General features: G+C 36.2%; 2 protein-coding genes across 2 annotated transcripts; one reads left to right on the forward strand and one right to left on the reverse strand.

Annotated features, from left to right (window-relative positions):
- The first annotated feature begins 11,725 nt into the window (after positions 1 to 11,725).
- LOC110885201 (protein DEHYDRATION-INDUCED 19 homolog 5) lies at positions 11,726 to 14,642 on the forward strand. Its single transcript, XM_022132891.2, has 5 exons — positions 11,726 to 11,966; positions 12,494 to 12,627; positions 12,734 to 12,811; positions 13,681 to 13,865; positions 13,962 to 14,642. The coding sequence occupies exons 1-5, from the start codon at positions 11,885 to 11,887 to the stop codon at positions 14,053 to 14,055; spliced, it is 573 nt and encodes a 190-aa protein (XP_021988583.1). The 5' UTR covers positions 11,726 to 11,884; the 3' UTR covers positions 14,056 to 14,642.
- Positions 14,240 to 16,039, reverse strand: LOC110885200 (elongation factor Tu, chloroplastic-like). The gene has a single exon (XM_022132890.2). The coding sequence runs from the start codon at positions 16,019 to 16,021 to the stop codon at positions 14,426 to 14,428; it is 1,596 nt and encodes a 531-aa protein (XP_021988582.2). The 5' UTR covers positions 16,022 to 16,039; the 3' UTR covers positions 14,240 to 14,425.
- Between the last annotated feature and the right edge of the window lie 2,342 nt (positions 16,040 to 18,381).

Consider the following 18,381-nt stretch of genomic DNA (forward strand, 5'->3'; position numbering starts at 1 on the left):
AAATGAAAAATCAAATTTTTTTTTGAAACACTCCCAATACATATGTTACAAGAACATAAAGCAACAAAATGTTGCTTATTTATAATATGGAAATAATTTTTTCTTCCATTTTTTCACTATAAAACTCACATTTTTCTTTCATTTTTTACCGCATTCAACCACATCTTCAATTCTCCTTCTACAAAACGAAAAAATGCATCCTTACAATCGTCCTTATGACCCGAACAACCCGTATGGATTCCAAGAAAATAATCCTAGCCCACCACCCACTCGTCCAATAGCTCGTCCATTTTTCATACACTCTCCTATGCCCAACATGGCGGGTTATGCATCGTATCTCGGGAATCGTTTATTTACCAACTTCCCACACACCGAAGATTCAATACCTACCCCGTTTTCACAATCGCCCATCGACCTTTCACCAACCTCCATCGACCTTTCACAAAACGAATCCGTTCCCGAAACTCAACCACCCAATGATGGTCCTTCCGCATCAAAACCCATCAAAAAGATAAGTCATAAGAAAAAAACCGAGGAGGATAAAGTAGTTGAAACCGCCAAACGAAAACAACAAAAAATGGGTCTATGCTGAAGAAGTTGCATTGGCGAGGGCTTGGTGTGAACAATCTCAACATTTAACTTTAGGTATTCTTAACCTTTGTTTATATTAATAGAATGGTTATTTTTTATATAAGTTTGTAATATATTAATATTCTTTTATTAAAATAGGAAATTCGCAACATCGAACCGCCATGTGGGAATCGGTTAGTAGACTATTACATATGGGTAGGGAGACTTATCGTGAAAACGATAGCTTATCCTCAAAGTGGAGCGAGATAAGCTCCCAACTTACAAAATTTAGTGGGTTTTTAAATAAAGCAAAGCAAAACCCTAAAAGTGGTGAAACCGAAGCCGACATTTTTACAAATGCAGTGGTCGCATTCAAATCAAATATGAAGACTGACTTCCTTTTCATGCATTGTTGGGAGATTTGTAAATTCCATCCAAAGTGGGCGACTATCCCCATTGGTAGCGAAACTAACTCGTCTTCCAAAAGGTCAAGGGCCTCGTCCCAAGCCCAATCTGATGCACGAGATCAAGAGTTTGAGAACCTTTTGGATGATTCGTCAAGCCCAAACCAGCCTGAGCATGGAAGAAATGCCTCAAGAAGGCGTGCTCAAAAATATAGATCTGATGCCCTATCGCCTTCAGCTGGGAGTTCTGGCTCACGTAGGGGAATATACAGCGACCAGTTGGATGACATTTCATGCAAGTTGGATACATTCAACGTATTCCAACAACAAAGGGCCGAAATACGAAGGAGCAAAGAAGCTAGAGATGCCGCTAGAGATGCCCTGAAACAAAGACGGGATGATTTGAAAATTCTATCCCAGCCGATTGATCACATACAGGGTGACGAGTTAGAACTAGTCTTGGCGTTGAGAGAAGAGATAAAAAACAAATATAAAAGTCAGGAATTTTTTTTTTTTGTAATTTTCTTTATTTAAAAATATTAAAAAAATTAAATTTGTTTTTTAAATAATATTGGGTCAGCCCAGCCAGTCAGCCCACGAACCCACCAAACCCACGCCCCAAACTCTCGCCCCACCATACCGTGTTGAATGTGGGTTTAACCCATGTCTGCCACCCCATTTCACGTGTCAACCAATGCCCAACCCAAACCCCACCATACCATGTTATAACCTTAAAATATACCCTCACCCACTTTCATATTTCATAACGAAACATAAAAGACAAATTTGCATTAAAAATCAATAAAAGTAGTAGACCCCCCATGATAGTCTTCATGAATACTTTTTGAAAGAATCATATAGAAAACCCTTACATGTTAAGAAACCTGAAAATTTAAGTTTTGAAAAAGTTGACAGTACGATATTCTTCATAGGCTCAATTATTTTCTTTGTTCTGTACAATATGGGGATAGGAGAAAATTTAGGTAGGACGAAACCACCAAGGCTAGGACTATCAAGGATTGATATTGATTGGATCTAGGGCGTTAAAATCACTCGCCGCTCGTTCGAAAATTGCTTGAAAAATGCTCGTTCGATTTGACGCTCGGTTGTAAACGAGCCGCTCTGCTCGGTTCGGTTTGTAAACGAGCCAAGCATGAGCAAAGGTCCGCTCGGCTCGGTTCGGCTCGAATTATTATTTTATAATTAGTATATATATACATATACATATACACATACATCTATAAACATGTATATACACATATATATACACAAATATAAATTATACATATATATACACACATACACCTATATATATACACACACTTATACATACATATATACTTAAATATAAATTAAATTTATAGTTTTATATGTACCAATCTATTAGATTTTGGTCAACTATATACAAATTTACAACTATATCTATACGTACTAGCCCAACCACGCCAATGAAAAATTAAAATCAAAACTAAAAGTTAAACCCTAAACCAATAAACGACAGTCTGTTTATCGCCTCAATGTTTTATGTCGTTACCCTAAGTCGATCATCTCCTGCTCTCAATGTAATTGTTCGTGCAATATGATCATCGCCTCATCAGCCACAACATTGTTATTCATAAGAAAAATATTATGCCATGAAATGTGCATGTTTTTAAAGATATAAAAACTTGAGACCCAACATTGTCACTATCTCTCTCAGCAAATTTAAATTGGGTGACACGGTTGTCCAAATCGCTCGAACTTCGCTCGACGCTCGCTCGGAATTTTTACTGCTCGAAAAACGCTCGCTTGATTTGATGCTCGGTTTTAAATGAGCCGCTCCGCTCGGTTCGGTTTGTAAACGAGCCAAGCATGAGCAAAGGTCCGCTCGGTTCGGCTCGGCTCGTGAACATCACTAATTGGATCATGATCTGATCTATTAATGATTCAACTTAGAACTGATCCATAATCCAACATAATGAATCGTCGTCTGATCCATATCCAAATAATTTAAAATGGACGGATCATTATCCGGATCGATCCTTCTCAAAAAATATAATAAAAAAACTCTAAAAAATAAAAAAATAATAAAAAAAAATCAAAAAATTCTGAATTGGTGTATAAGCATTATGCCTAATGGAGACGTGGTTCCGCTAGTTGCACGATAATATTCCAGTGGTCCGTCAGTGATCCAAATTTACCGTTCAAAAACAAAAAACATCTACGGTAAAATTTATATTGAAAAGAGCATAAGAATAAATTCACTAAAAACAATATATTTGAAAATTTTATAAAACATTGTATTGTGCTACAAAATAATAAACTCATCGTTTATGATACTAAGAATAATAGTGATTATTAAATAATTATAATACGGATCTCATAGATAATTAATTTGATCGTGTAAGCGGTCTTAGAAATAAATTGGGTGAATATCTAAAAGGATAGCTTTTAACGTACAAGTCATTGACCTAAATCTTCTCCATAAAAGGGAAATTTGTGTTAAGTACAGACACATTTATTTAACCTCATGGCGGTAACCATATGAAAAGTCATTAGTACCCTCCTACTCAATTTTATATTATAACTATAATTGTTAAATACAGCTTTTTATGAAAATGTTATATGCCATATATAAGCATACTGATCAAGTGGTGAAACACTTAGGGGCTCTTTGGCAACATCTGAATCAATAAGTGCTGAATGAATAAGAGGTCTGAATGGGTAAGAGGCTCTGAACCAGTAAGTGCTGAACCAGTAAAGTGCTGTTTGGTTACACATCTGAATGACTGTGTAAAATGACATTTTTACCCCCTTTTAATTAAAAAAACCGTTACATGTTCTTCCTCAATTCCTCTCCTCTGAACTACACCGTCACCACCATTCAATCGATCTACTCAAATCGACAAACAATCAAACAAATTAAGCACAATCCAGCTCCAATTCAACAAATCTACTCAGATCCACACACAATCAATCAACAAAACACATAAAACCTAAATCAAACTTGTTCAACAATCAATTCGAGCTACAACATCAACCGATCGAAAGTAATTTTAGAAGAAAAAAAAACGATAAATCTACTTGCGCGGATCCTTGATTGTAAAGATCGATCGAAACGGAGACTTTTTCGGCGCCGGATTTGAGTCGGTTGAGTGTAGCTTTCTTGTGCGCTACGATGAAGGGAGAATCGGCAGTGGCGATTACCGATGATGAAATGATGAGGAGGAGTGTTACGATTGAGATGAGAGAGTTGTTCATCGTGAAGTTCACCATTTTCGGTGGTGAGGAGGAGACGGTGGAGGAGCAGTGGAGGGGGAGGAGGAGCTGTGGAGGAGATGGGAGGAAGGGGCAGGTATGTCAAGTTTTTCATTCAGCAACTTCTCAAATCTGAACCATTCAGACTGAATGAAACCATTCAGAGGTAAGGGTTTTGTGAACCAAACAACCCAACCTCTGATGGATTCAGAGGTTAAGCTCTGAATGGATCCATTCAGATTCAAACAAACAACCCCTTATATTCTTTTTGTGAGATGCAAGTTTAACTTTCACTTAGTGTAGAGTGAGTCGTTAGTGGACAATGATAAGAGACCTAGGGAAATATGGGTTTAATGCTTGAGCCAAATGAGTTTTACCGATAATTTCACCGTCGTACCTATGAGAGGGTGAGTTATCGAGTTTTCCCCGGATTGGTGATGGACTCAGGTTACTCTCGGAGTACTTCGTTTGGTTAAGTGAGTGCCCCAAAACTATTCGATATTGATTTTGTTGAACTTAAAAAAAAATATAGTTGACAACCCTTAAATATGTTCTTACTAGGTTATGACCCCGTGTGTTACACGGGTTGATTAGTGAAAATGATATAATTTATTATTTGTAAATACTTATTATTTTTAATCTACTTTTGATAATTTTGATTGAACATACATGATAAATTCATAGGTTGTCATTAATAACATTGAATTTCGGGACAAACCTTTTAATAACAATGAATTTCATGGGATAAACATCCTAAAATTATAAAATAAAAAACAAAGTCATTAAAATTCACACCAAGAAAACTTGGTAAAAGTTTAATTAAAGAAAGAAATATTGGATTTTAATAATCTTAACTATTCGTCGTTGGCCGCTAACAGTTCCAATTTTGAAAATGACCACTGGCCGTCCCAACTATTAACATATTGGCTTCCAATAGAACCTGACTAACAGAACTTTAACGTTGTTAGTTTTCGATCGCCAGAAAAACGTTTTTTAGCCAGAAAAAGGTTCTAAAAGGTCCGATATAGGGTTACAAAAGGGTTTGGAACGAAAATGTTGAGTTTTCTGGCAAAAAACTTGAGTTTTTCGGACAAAAAGCAGTTTTCTAGCGATGAAGGAATTTACGGCGCCCTTAATAATTGGGCCTTTTAGTAGAAAAAGGTTCCTAAAATAAGTAATACGGTTACAGAGAGGTTTGAGACAAAAAAAATGAGTTTTCCGGCCAAAAACGTTTTTTCGGCGACCGAAGACTAACGACGTTAGGGTTCTGTTAGTCAGGGTCCATTGGAGGTCAATATGTTAATAGTTGGGACTGCCAGTGTGGTTACTTATTAAGTTGGGACTATTGGCGGCCAACGACGAATAGTTGTTATTATTGAAATCCAATATTCCCTAAAGAAACATGCAACTGTTTTGATTCTTTTTACTCACTTTTACTACCTTCTGTGCGTTAATTGAAAAGAAAAGTCTTGGTATCAATACATGCATCTCAATCCAATGGAAAATGTCCCCATTTTATTTCTTTTATTATATAACATTGTGTAGTGTATGGGTTGAATAAATGTAATTTTATACACCAAATAATAAAAAAAGTTATATCTTTAAAAATCTTGTGTATTCTACAAGTTGAATAAATGTAATTTTGTATATCATTAAAAATCCCTTGTGTATTAATTTTTAAAAAGCCTCATGTATTATACGGGTTGAATAAATGTACTTTTATATATGTTATTCTTTATTTAAATCTTCTGAAAAAATACCCAATTCATTTTGTGTTCTTAATAGAATAAATTGATTAAAATAATAAAAATTACAAAAAAGTATATTAAACTGTTTTATTATTATAGTTTGTTTTATGCGATTAATAGAATAAATTGATTAAAATCATAAAAATTACAAAAAGTATATTAAACTGTTTGATTATTATAAGTTTGTTTTATGCGATCAATCTAGTTGTTTAGGGTAAAGATACAAAGATAAAATTTAGGGATTAAAATAATATATTTTTTATTTAAATCTTATTAACAAATATTATCTATATCTATTTATTTAGGAGGGAAAAAATTATTGAGATCACCTTATAGAGTGCCATGTGTCACTCATATGATTTACTTTATTATATGTATAGATTTAATAAGTTTGTGATAAAAGCCGCTGCACATATATATTTATTGTTTGGTTGAGTTGAATTATTTTACGTGGTTTATTTTATTTTTTATAGAGTATATCTTATCTTATTATATAATAAAAGAAATCATTTAGAGCCACTTCTCATCATATTAGGTCATCTCTTATAGATAATTATTATTTTAATTTAACCTCTTTTAATTAATTATAGATAACCCTCCTATTAAATATTATCTAATTTAATATATTATATTATAGATAACCATCCTACTAAATATTATTAGTTTAATATCTTATGGATAATTATTATTTAGTTTAGTCTCCTTCTCATTTATAATATTATTTATTTGAATTAATTATATTTGAACGTTTTGTTCAGTTTGGTATCAAATAAATTTTACGAAACTTAAAATTAAACTAACTAATATTATTTATCAATTATACATTTACAGAGTTTTAAATAAAGGGTTAAATTTATTGAGACTTCATTAACAAATTTTGCAACAACAGAATAATCTATTTTTATCACGAAACCAAACTTTGTATTAATATATTAAATATTTTTATTTTCATTATACAAAATTACATTTACTCGACCCATGTAACACATGAGGTTTTTTAAGATATAACTTTTTATTATTAGATATATAAAATTGGATTTATTCAATTCGTACAATACACGGGGTTTTTTAAGGATATATATTTTTTATTATTTAGTACAGAAAATTACATTTATTCAAACCGTGTAATGCGCATATTTTTTAACATGTAATTTTTTTAATGTTTGGTATATAAAATTACATTTATTCAACCCGTGTAATAAATGAGGTTTCTTAAAGACGTATTATTTTATTATTTGGTAAACAATATTACATTTATTCAGCCTGTGTAATACACGTAGTTTTAAAGATATAACTTTTTTATTTGGTATATAAAATTACATTATTTCAACCCGTATAATATGGTTCTTATAGATATAATCAATGAAATGCTATCTTGGGTTAAGAAGGTTAGAAAACAAGCTTTCATTCTCAAGATCGATATTAAAAAGGCGTACGATACTGTTAGTGCATGCATCTGTCGACTTCGTCTTGTATCGAGTCTTATGCTAGATATGATAGATCAGGGCACGTTGTACTAGAAAATAGGAAGTTTAAGGTTGAATAGTAAGTGATTTCGCTTGAGTATGCTATTCCGCTTGAAATGACCTTAGTCACTTTCAAGCGGAATCACCATCTGTCTTATTCCGCTTGAACTGATGATTGGGTGTTTCAAGCGGAATCATGGTAGTATATATAGATAGTTGGAGCGAAATCATTGTAACAGTTTCTGAATTCCATACCGAGGTGTTGCCGGTGTGAAGTTTGATTGTAATCAGTGTTATATCAATCAAATCAGTGTTTAAAGTGAAAAACAAGCTGTGTCTAAGTCTGTTTCTTGTTTTCCGCACCTGAAACAGATCAAAACTCCTCTGAACGACTCATTCGGGTCAATTACACGATCCTACCGATACAATCAATTGGGATTTCATCGAATCCATATTGGATCAGATGGGATTTCCAATGGTATGGAGAAAATGGGTTCGAGGTATCTTAGCATCTTCTCGTGCTTCTGTTTTAATAAATGGGTCATCTACGCTCGAATTTGAATGTTTCCGTGGAGTTCGTCTAGGGGATCCGTTGTCTCCGTTTATTTTCATTATTGCAATGGAAGCTTTGTCTGGCTTTATGAAAAAGGCAGCCTCGATAGGAAGCATCTCGGGAATTAATCTACCAAACAACGGGCCGGTATTGACCCATCTAATGTATGCGGACGACGTAGTTTTTATGGGAGAATGGGGGGAGAATAACATACGAAATATTATGAGGCTTATGAGATGTTTTTACCTCATCTCTGGGCTGAAAATAAACCACAAAAAATCTAACTTATTTGGGATTGGGGTGAATGATGAGGCGGTAACAGATTTAGCCAATTCCATAAAATGCAACGTTGGAAAATTTCCTTGCAAATATCTTGGTTTATTAGTTGGTGCTAATATGAACTAGAAAAAACATTGGAAAAGGGGTGATTGATGTTTTCAAAGCAAGACTATCGAATTGGAAAGCAAAAACGTTGTCAATTGGAGGTCGTACCACGTTATTGAAAGCAGTTTTAGATAGTTTGTCTCTATACTATTTCTCTTTATACAAAGCCCCGAAAGGAGTTTTGGATAATTTAGAGGCACTTAGAAGACGGTTTTTTTTGGGGAGGGGATGAAGAGAAGTCTAAAATGGCATGGATATGTTGGGATCAGATTATTGGTCCAAATGAAAAAGGAGGGCTCGGCTTGGGCGCTTTAAAAGACATGAACGCTAGTCTTCTTCTAAAGTGGTGGTGGAGATACAAAAAAGATGAAAAGAGTCTATGGCATCGCACTGTGACGGCTATTCACTACAACCCAAACTCTTGGTCGTACCTTCCGATTAAGGCGGGCATTGCTGGGTTTGGAACGGGATTGTCAGTATTCAAAGCGACCTTTCTATTTTAAATGTGCAGGTCCCGAGTCTTATCAGAGCGGAGATTGGGAATGGCAACAATATACGCTTTTGGCTAGATAACTGGCACAATGAAAGGTTGATGAAAGACTTGTTTCCAGACTTGTTCATTCTGGAAAAGAATAAGAAAGCTACTGTTGCAGCAAGGAAGGAATGATGGGAGTGGAAACGACAGTTTTTTCTCAATTGCGGAACGAGATCAGTGGACCAAGATACAAGATCAACAACAATACGGTGTTATATGCCGTTGACGATCACTGGCGGTGGGAACCAAACAAAGATGGGATTTTTTCAGTTTCGTCTTGCAGAGAGGTTCTTACACGATTCGCAGTTGCGTATTGCCCGATTGACTAGGTTAAATTGGCGCAAAAAAAAAACCAATATATTTGGCTGGAGGGGAACTCAAAATAGGCTGGCTACATTAAAAAATCTTCAAAAACCTAATGTTTTTAATGGCCAACCACCTGCAGATTATGCGGATCGGAGGAGGAGGACGCTGACCATCTTTTTGCAACTTGTGGTATCTCGACCATAATTTGGAACAAGGTATGCTCCTGGTGTAATATTCCAAGGGTGGTTGTGAGGATAATGCAAGAAATACTCGTCGGATACTACAAACGGGTGATGGTACAAAAACAGAAAAGAAGAATGATTCAACTGATATTTCTAACCTCATGTTGGGAGATATGGAAGGCACGCAACGATCTTATATTCTCCGGCAAACGTATTGATATTGAAAAAAATCTTCAGAGAAATACAAACATCGTCTTTCCTTTGGGCAAAGCATAGGGCGAGGCGGAGCAATTTGGAGTGGAGAAGCTGGTTAAATTTTAATATAGCAGAGTAATGTATTTGGGCTAGGTGATATAAAGTGTTTGTGTAGAATGTTATGGTCTAGTGTCTTGCTTTCCAATCATTGTACACATTTTGATGATGAATTTTAATATATCTGCGATATTGATGTAACTCGGCCAGTATTTTATATATAAATAAAATATTTAAAGAAAAAAAAATATATGAAGTTTGCTGTTCAAAAAAAAATTCCTTAAAAAAAGTAAATAGAAGGTGAAAATTGGAAAAAGGAAATATTTTGGGGGGTTGTGCAAATATGACTCGACAGTGATGCGTACAATTTTGTGTATGACAAGGCACAGCCTAAAAAAGCCAAAAGACACCTAACACACCCACAATCTATCTGCCACGTGTCATATTATATCAACTTAGCTTCTCTTCGTCAGGAAAGCTTTTCCTTTTTTCTTCTTCTCATTTTCCTCAAAAACAAAAAAGAAACTTTATTTCCACTGAAATGGAAATGGAAATACCTTGCGGGCCCTGAAATAAATAAGTAAAAATCCCTTTTAAGAATATTTCCCATGATTAATTTATTAGAGTTGGATATTTAATTAATTTATATTATTATAAGCTTAACGAAAATTTCATAAGCTTATAATATACTATGAATATTATATTGAAGCTTAGGGCCGTCTATCAGGGGGTGCAGGAGGTGTCTGCGATCAGGGCCCAAATCAATATAGGGCCCGAAAATTTTTTAATTTTTTTATATCTATTAAAAAAAAATCTGGATGTTTGTATAAATAAGGGCCTAGTAAAAGACCCAAAGTTTTTTAAATAAGTGTCTGTTTAAAAGTTTTTAAAAAATGGCCCAATTAACAAGCTAAAATGACTAGTCTAAACAAAAATAAGGGCCTGCTAGAAGAATCACACTGTTCGCTTAGCGAGTAGGTCGATAATTTGATCATTTTTGCCACACTATTTTTGTTAATTTGTTTTATCTATTTCATAACAATTATCGCAGTATTATGAGTTTTTCGTATTTATATATTTGATTGAATGATTGATGAGTTTATATTATATGAAGACTTGCGAATAGGGCTCAAATTTTTTATCTCGAACAGGGCCAATTTTTTTTTGTGATTTTCCGAGACGGCCCTGTTGGAGCTCTACAGTCAACACAACCTGTTAGCATGACCTAACAAATTATGAAGTTAATATTCAGGATAAACAACTTCTATTTATAAATGTGTCGACATAGTAACATCATAATTATAAATTAGTTGAACGCTAGTGGCGTTATTGTTAAATCTGAATTGTAATTTTGGTAAACCTGATTCTATCATGCTAATTGTGCATTATTTTTCTCAATTATTATTTAGTAAATTGTGTGAATAATCGTATTAGACATGTCACGTCATCCTGTTTATTTTTCTTGAACGACCAACTAAATCACCGGATAAGTATCCTGAGATGCGCTTTATCGAGCAAATGCATCAATTCCTCCATAACGGTCAGAGTTGGATGCATACCCAAGCAACCAAGCCACCAGTTTCGAGGAAAACCCGCCCACCCGAAGGCCCACTGTGGTAAAACCCGGTTCAGCTCAATTTCGAGCTGGCGACCTCTAAAGAGGCATAGTTCTACACTTCATTGCCACCAGGCCCACCACCAATGTCCTTCAAAGTAATGCTAGTTGGAGTTCAAGGAAAGAACCCAAATGACTAACCACTAGATCAAATTGTTAGGACATGTTATCGCGTTTCAAACTCCTTGTTTTCTTCCATTGTTTTGTGGTATAGTGACATTAGTGATTGAGCATCATAAATCTGATGTTAGTACAAATCGCTACGAAGCATATTGATTAATTGGTATTTAAAAGTAAAGAAAAAAAAAGTTGTTTAAAAAAATTAAACTGCTTAGTGTTTAATACGAAGTATATTGATTAATTTTGGTATTTAAAAGTAAAAAAAAAAGTTGTTTAAAAAAAACTGCTTAGTGTTAAGAAAAATAAAACATTTAAGGCGTACAATCAATGTGGATGTTAAATATTCAACCCCCCTTTGCCTTTGGACTCTTACCTTCATCTCCCTGCTTCACTTCTCACACACACTAAATAACACACACTAAATAGTCGTCAAAGTACACTCCACCTCTCAACCTTCACAACAACAAAAAAGCATCAAACTTTCAGCCTTTTTCTGCTTCATCTTGCCGGAAATGGATTTCTGGGGTTCAAGGGCTCACTCATCAAAACACCACCACTTCCACACTCTCCAATCTAACCGTCACAACAACTCCGGTACCCCCTTTTAACTTTTCTTTTTTATAAATCTTGTTTCATTGATTGATTGATTGCAAATGGGTCTTTGTTTTTACAATCTTTATCCAGTCTTTGTTGTGAAAAATCCCATCTTTTTGGAACACATGAGAACATTCAAGATTTTCTTAACTGTGTGTGTTTTCTGTTGGAATATAAGATCTGATCATCTATGTTACTTTCCATACACAAGAATCAGAATATTATGATGTTCAAAATCATAGATAAAGAAAAAGCTTATAAAATCCACTTTAATTAATTAATTAATGATAATTTGTGGCTGTGTTTGTTCTTGATTTGTATTATTTCTATGAAAAGTCAAACTATATGTTTTTGTGGTTCTTAATAGACTTTAGAAATGTTGTCCCTTTTGATCCTGTATCCAAAGTTTACCTACCATTGACCCTCAGTCAAACTGCAAGTGGTTGTAGTTCTCATTGTAATTACATCCAAAATGTTAAATAAATAATATCAAAATCTAATGGTAGATTGTTTCTTTTTTGATGCAGATAACCATCTAACAATGGATGGAGATGATGATGTTGGAGCTTGGTTTCCCTGCCCCTTTTGTTATATTGAAATTGAAATCCCTGTGCTTTGTTACCATTTGCAGGAAGAACACTGTTTCGACCTCAAAAACGCGGTATAATTTCCCATAATTTTTTCTTTTATTAATAATAATAATCTTGAATCAAACATTTAGGTTTCTGTAATCAATTGTTTCTGAGAGAGATGAAGTTTTTGTTTAGGTTTGTCCAATATGTGCTGCAAATTTGGGCAAAGATGCACTTGCTCATTTCACATCTCACCATGTCCATTCAATAAAGGTACACATGATGTATTATCTTCAACATCTAGTTTAGGTTTTATGGTCATTTTAACATCAACCACAAATATTAAACCAATATTCTTTTCCATTTCATATGAAAATATTTCGTCTCCCTGTTTAGAATTTAAAATCCCTAAACTTGTTTGGAATATATGAAATACGTTGTAAAAGTCGGTTATTAGCACAATCATCGCTTATGTTAAGGGATATGCACATTTCCGAGTACTTGCTTAGTGATGGGACCTCTTGAAGACGTCAAATAAAGGTTAGAAATTTTTAGGCAACGTACAAAATTGTCTTTGGTTTGTCTTAGTGTCATGGTTTTTCCTGCCATTTGGTTTGCGTTTCTTCATTGGTGTCGGTGTTAGTTACTTTCTAGATGGTTTGTGGTTGTATTCTTTTCTCTTCTACTACTGTCGCTATTATTTCTAGTTTTATCACCTTTTTAATTGGTATTTTACTATTATTATTAGTATTTGTTTCCTAGTATATACTTTATAATATTTGTATTTGTATAACAAAAAAAAGGTTTTGTAGAGTCGGGATCTTATTGATAGCAACCTCTCTATCTCATGGGATAGAGGTAAAGTTTGTTCTCTGTGAATGAGATTTTACCGCGTACGTTTGTCTGTACCAACCTAAATACGTAGGAGCTTCTGCCAAAGTAGATGTCATTTAGTCGCATGTAACACTAATTCATTAAATTTTGAAAGTTTTAAAGGAAATTCTCCTGTCCTAAAACCAAAGGAACCAAATCTTCTTTCATCATATCTATTAGCTTTTTAAATACTCAGACTTCATTAAACATTTATAATTCAATATCATATTTGTAAAACGAGTTTTAACACATTCATTTGTTGGTTGTAGAGAAGGAGAAAGTCCCAAAGATCAGGGTTGTGGAGTAACGGGGCAAGCCACACACGAGAAACCACACCCGACAGGGGACACATGCATGAAACCACACCCGACCCACTGTCGGCATTCCTGGGCAATGTTCCCTTTTCAGATCTTCAAGAAGAAAATATATCAAGTGCCACTTCTCAAGTCAAGAGGTATACAATCAGCCTTTCTCAGAGCTTATTAACAGAACCAGACCCTTATGTATTTAGTGTGCAGTAATGGTGGCTCACTTTATGTTTCATGTGCAGCTCAAATGAAGATGAAAAAGAAGTGAAAGATCACGAAGAGGAGAGGTGTCGAGCAGCATTCGTTCAAGAACTCGTCTTTTCAACCATTTTCTAAAGTAAATGTCCCAAAAGCACAAAGCATGTTAGTAGAGGAGGTTAACATAGTATTTATTTATGTCTTTGCTACACTTATGTTGATCATCACTTTGATGTATCCATCATGTCTTTATAACTTAAGCAAGTTATCATGTGAATCAAATCAAAATCTTTATTATAGAATGCAAGTTCACACATAATCATAACAAAAAATTAGCAATAAAGATTAAATAATGTAGCAACATCAAACCAAGATCATATTTTCAATGATTAAACTAACAGACTAGCATAAATATGTGTTATATCATAAGAATGCAAAACCAAGTGCATACAGCTTCATGAATAAAACCTCCAAACAACTCATTATAAAACCACAGATTTAAGCGAAATCACTCGATAATCGACTGGATAACACCAGCACCGACTGTCTTCCCACCTTCTCTAATAGCAAACCGCATACCTTGCTCACAAGCAACCGGCATAATAAGCTCAACCACCATCTTCACACGGTCACCTGGCATAACCATCTTCGACTCTTCATCCTTATCATTCATAATCGATGTCACCTTCCCTGTAACATCAGTAGTCCTCATGTAAAACTGCGGTCTGTACCCTGCAAAAAACGGCGAATGCCTCCCACCCTCTTCCTTCTTCAACACGTAAACCAAAGCTTCAAACTTTGTATGCGGGGTAATCGTCGCAGGCTTCGCCAACACCATACCTCTCTGAATATCAATCTTCTGTATCCCTCTCAACAAAAGCCCTACATTATCACCCGCCATCGCTTCATCAAGCAGCTTCTGAAACATCTCAACACCGGTAACGGTTGTAGTTCGGGTATCCTTCAACCCGACAATCTCGACACTATCTCCAATCCTAACCGTACCTCTCTCAACCCGACCCGTGGCCACCGTCCCACGCCCCGTAATCGAAAACACATCCTCAATCGCCAACAAGAACGGCAACTCAGTCTGCCTTTGTGGAATTGGAATGTAGTCATCAACAGCAGCCATTAAATCATAAATCTTATCCACCCATTTGTTCTCCCCCTTTGCAATCTTTGGATTCTCAGTCAAAGCTTCCAAAGCTAACAAAGCCGAACCCGAAATAATCGGAATATCATCACCCGGAAACTCATAAGAAGATAACAATTCTCTTACTTCTAACTCAACCAATTCTAACAACTCCTCATCATCAACCTGATCTTGTTTGTTTAAAAACACAACCATGTTGGGAACACCTACTTGTTTAGCTAAAAGCACGTGCTCTTTTGTCTGCGGCATGGGGCCGTCGGCGCCGGAGACGACGAGGATAGCTCCGTCCATCTGGGCAGCTCCGGTGATCATGTTTTTGACGTAATCAGCGTGACCGGGGCAGTCAACGTGGGCGTAGTGACGGTTTTCTGTCTCGTATTCGACGGTGGCGGTGTTGATTGTAATCCCACGGGCGCGTTCTTCAGGTGCGGCGTCGATTTCGTCGTACTTTTTGGCAACGCCGCCGCCGGTGGAGGCTAAGGCCATTGTTAAGGCGGCGGTGAGGGTGGTTTTGCCGTGGTCGACGTGGCCGATGGTGCCGATGTTGACGTGGGGTTTGGTGCGTTCGAATTTGCCGCGGGCTGCGCGGACGGTGAGGGCACGGCGGCGGTGGGTGGTGGTGGTGGGGGTGGAAGAGGTGAAATTAGGGTTGTGGAGGGAGAGGTTGGTGATGAAGGTGGAGGAAAGGTGGAATTTGGTGGAGGGTTTTGGTAGGGTGAAGAGAGGGTGTGAGGGGGAGGAGGAGGAGGTGAAGGAGGCGGCAGCGGTGGCTGCGGCGGAGATGGAAGCCATTGGAGTTGCAGATAGGATTTGGTGGAGAAGATGGATAGGGTGAGTGTGGTGTGGTGTGTGTAGATGAAATAGTGAATTGAAATTTGGGGGTTTTATCGGGTTGAAATGGTGGGTTATGAAGGATCCGGATGGTGTGTGACGTGTACAATCTTTGTTCATAGCATTTTGGTATGTCTTCAATCTTTCCACCACAAAAATAATCCACTTATAATTCTTGGTTAGTGGTTAGTGTAACTTTCATATATGTTCATTCAAATGGAAATATCACAATCAAGATTTATATCATTATTTTTTCAAAGGCATTCTGTTGAATCCGTATCAACAACCAATCATGTTATGTCACCCCATTTCCTTAAAATACTGGTTTACAAGATCAAAAGGATTGCAACGGTGTTAGCTCCTCATTTGAACCCCTGCTTCCCAAGAAATTCCCCTACATTCACCTCCATCTAGAGCTGGTTCGTGAACCCGAGGAACCCCGTATCTAGTGAGATCAAAGTGGTTGCGGTGGAGTTCTAGTTGAAGTTGTTGAACCCCTTGCTCTATCTAGTGAATCCCTTATGCTATTTTTTAATATTATTGTATCAGATAACTTGTTAACCTTTATATGTTAATTAACTTCTAGTTAACACCGTTGTAAAGCAGTTGGCATTTACGGTGTCGTGCGGATTGTAACAGTAGGTTATGATGGAATTGGTTGAACATGCGAGCCAAGTATGGTTGGACCTAAAGAAATGACATTGTCGGATTCGTATCGCAAACTAAAAGTGTTATCATCGGCCCCATATCCTTTTCTGCAAGCCAAATAACCTATTTACCCGACCCGCTTGGTTTTAAATTGCGTGATGCGCTCTGATGCGTTTATTCCAAAAATCTGATGCTGATGCGTGATGCGCGAGCGCATCACGTATATGATGCGTTCTTTATAAAAAAATAGTTAAAAATTATTTATACATAAAAACTTATAAAAACATACTTAAAGTAAAACAACTAACGTAATTTGAAGATAAGAGTTGTGTTTTTTGGTTCAAATCAAGCATACTAAGATGTTAATTATGGAAAAAACCAAACACAGTTCATAAAATCTGGAAAAAAAGCATAAGAAACAATGTTGCGTGCATCAGAGCGCATTATGCGAAATGCGCGCAATATTCTCGCATCACGTAAACGCACCGCATCAGCTGTTGCGATGCGCTCTCATTAGGGCATCGGGCGCATCACGCATTATGCGCGCATTTTAAAACCAAGCCGACCCGTTTAAAGCGAAACACGAACTGCTCGACCCCGACTTACCAAATAAAGATATGGGTTGTTTTGTGTGAGTAGCACCGATTGTGCTGCTAAAAATAAACCTTGGGCTGCTAGCCTTGCTAGTTGCTACCAACTTCTGCTTGAACAAAACTAATTGGGCCGATGCTACACAAAAAACAATAGGGCCTGCAAAACTATTAAATGTGCTGCTACAAATACAAAAACTATTGAACAAAAACTATTAGATAGGCTGCTGGAAGCCTAGAAATATAAGAACTTATTGGACTTAAAAAATCATTAAGCTGCTAAATGGGTAAAGAAAGAATTGGACTAAAAATCAAACTTGACATGTTAAAATACAAGAACATTAGGGCTGCTTGCTACAAACTTAAACCTTATACGGGCTAACCCGAATACCAATCATTCAGTCCATTAACCAATCCATATAACTACAATTGGGTTCGGGTATAGCCTTAACCGGGTTCAGTTTATTCAGGTAAAGCCTTAAACGGGTCCGGGTTCAGTAATTAGTTATATAACGCACCCCTAATTACAATAAGTTCATAACTTTTTTAAATCGGGCTTCAATTCTTCAACCACCGGTAAGACCACCTGTAGTGGGGCGTGTTTTTAAAAAAAAAATAAAAAAACGCCCCAAAACGCCGTCCCCCCCCACTACACAGGGCGCTTTTGCGCGTTATATTTCACAATTTTGCATGCGGGCGTTTTAATGAAAACGCTGAAGTGAGGAAAAGGATTTAGCATGTGGCCAATCAAAGGGGTCCAAGTGTAAGGGGACTTTGACTTACCAATGGGAAGGGACCAAGTGGGTGACACATTATGACAAAGCAGCTTTTTAAATAATATATTTTTTTTTATCCTTTTTAATGATTGGAAGGGGCGTTATTGGAATAATGCCCAACTACGCCACTTTTGCTATAATGCCCCAACGCTGACTAGGATCCACGTGTCGGATAATGCCCCATGGTGGGGGCATTATGTTAGTTCACCACTACACATGGTCTAAGTAAATTTGTGATTTACGAGGATTTCTGAATTCGCCATAATTTCTTGTTTAATTTTGTGATTATGGGGCTGAATAATGAATTGAATCATATTTCACCTTGTTTCATTGTGATCATTTTATGTATAAAAAGATTGGTTCGCACTTCTAACGTTCTTAAACAAGCATATGAAAGAGAATAAATTTAAGATTGTATGATTCATCATGCAAGAAGAATGCTTGATGCACAGTAACCAACCCGACC

The sequence above is a fragment of the Helianthus annuus genome, chromosome 9 (assembly GCF_002127325.2).
Source record: "Helianthus annuus cultivar XRQ/B chromosome 9, HanXRQr2.0-SUNRISE, whole genome shotgun sequence".
Lineage (NCBI taxonomy): Eukaryota > Viridiplantae > Streptophyta > Magnoliopsida > Asterales > Asteraceae > Helianthus > Helianthus annuus.

What these genes read in the sequence shown, in the direction of transcription:
- LOC110885201 (XM_022132891.2), top strand. Translation starts at nt 11,885, where the DNA reads ATGGATTTCTGGGGTTCAAGGGCTCACTCATCAAAACACCACCACTTC. An exon ending in TAACCGTCACAACAACTCCG is followed by an intron (nt 11,967 to 12,493) that starts GTACCCCCTTTT and finishes TTTTTGATGCAG; the next exon opens with ATAACCATCTAACAATGGAT. An exon ending in ACCATGTCCATTCAATAAAG is followed by an intron (nt 12,812 to 13,680) that starts GTACACATGATG and finishes TGTTGGTTGTAG; the next exon opens with AGAAGGAGAAAGTCCCAAAG.
- LOC110885200 (XM_022132890.2), bottom strand. Translation starts at nt 16,021, where the DNA reads ATGAACAAAGATTGTACACGTCACACACCATCCGGATCCTTCATAACC.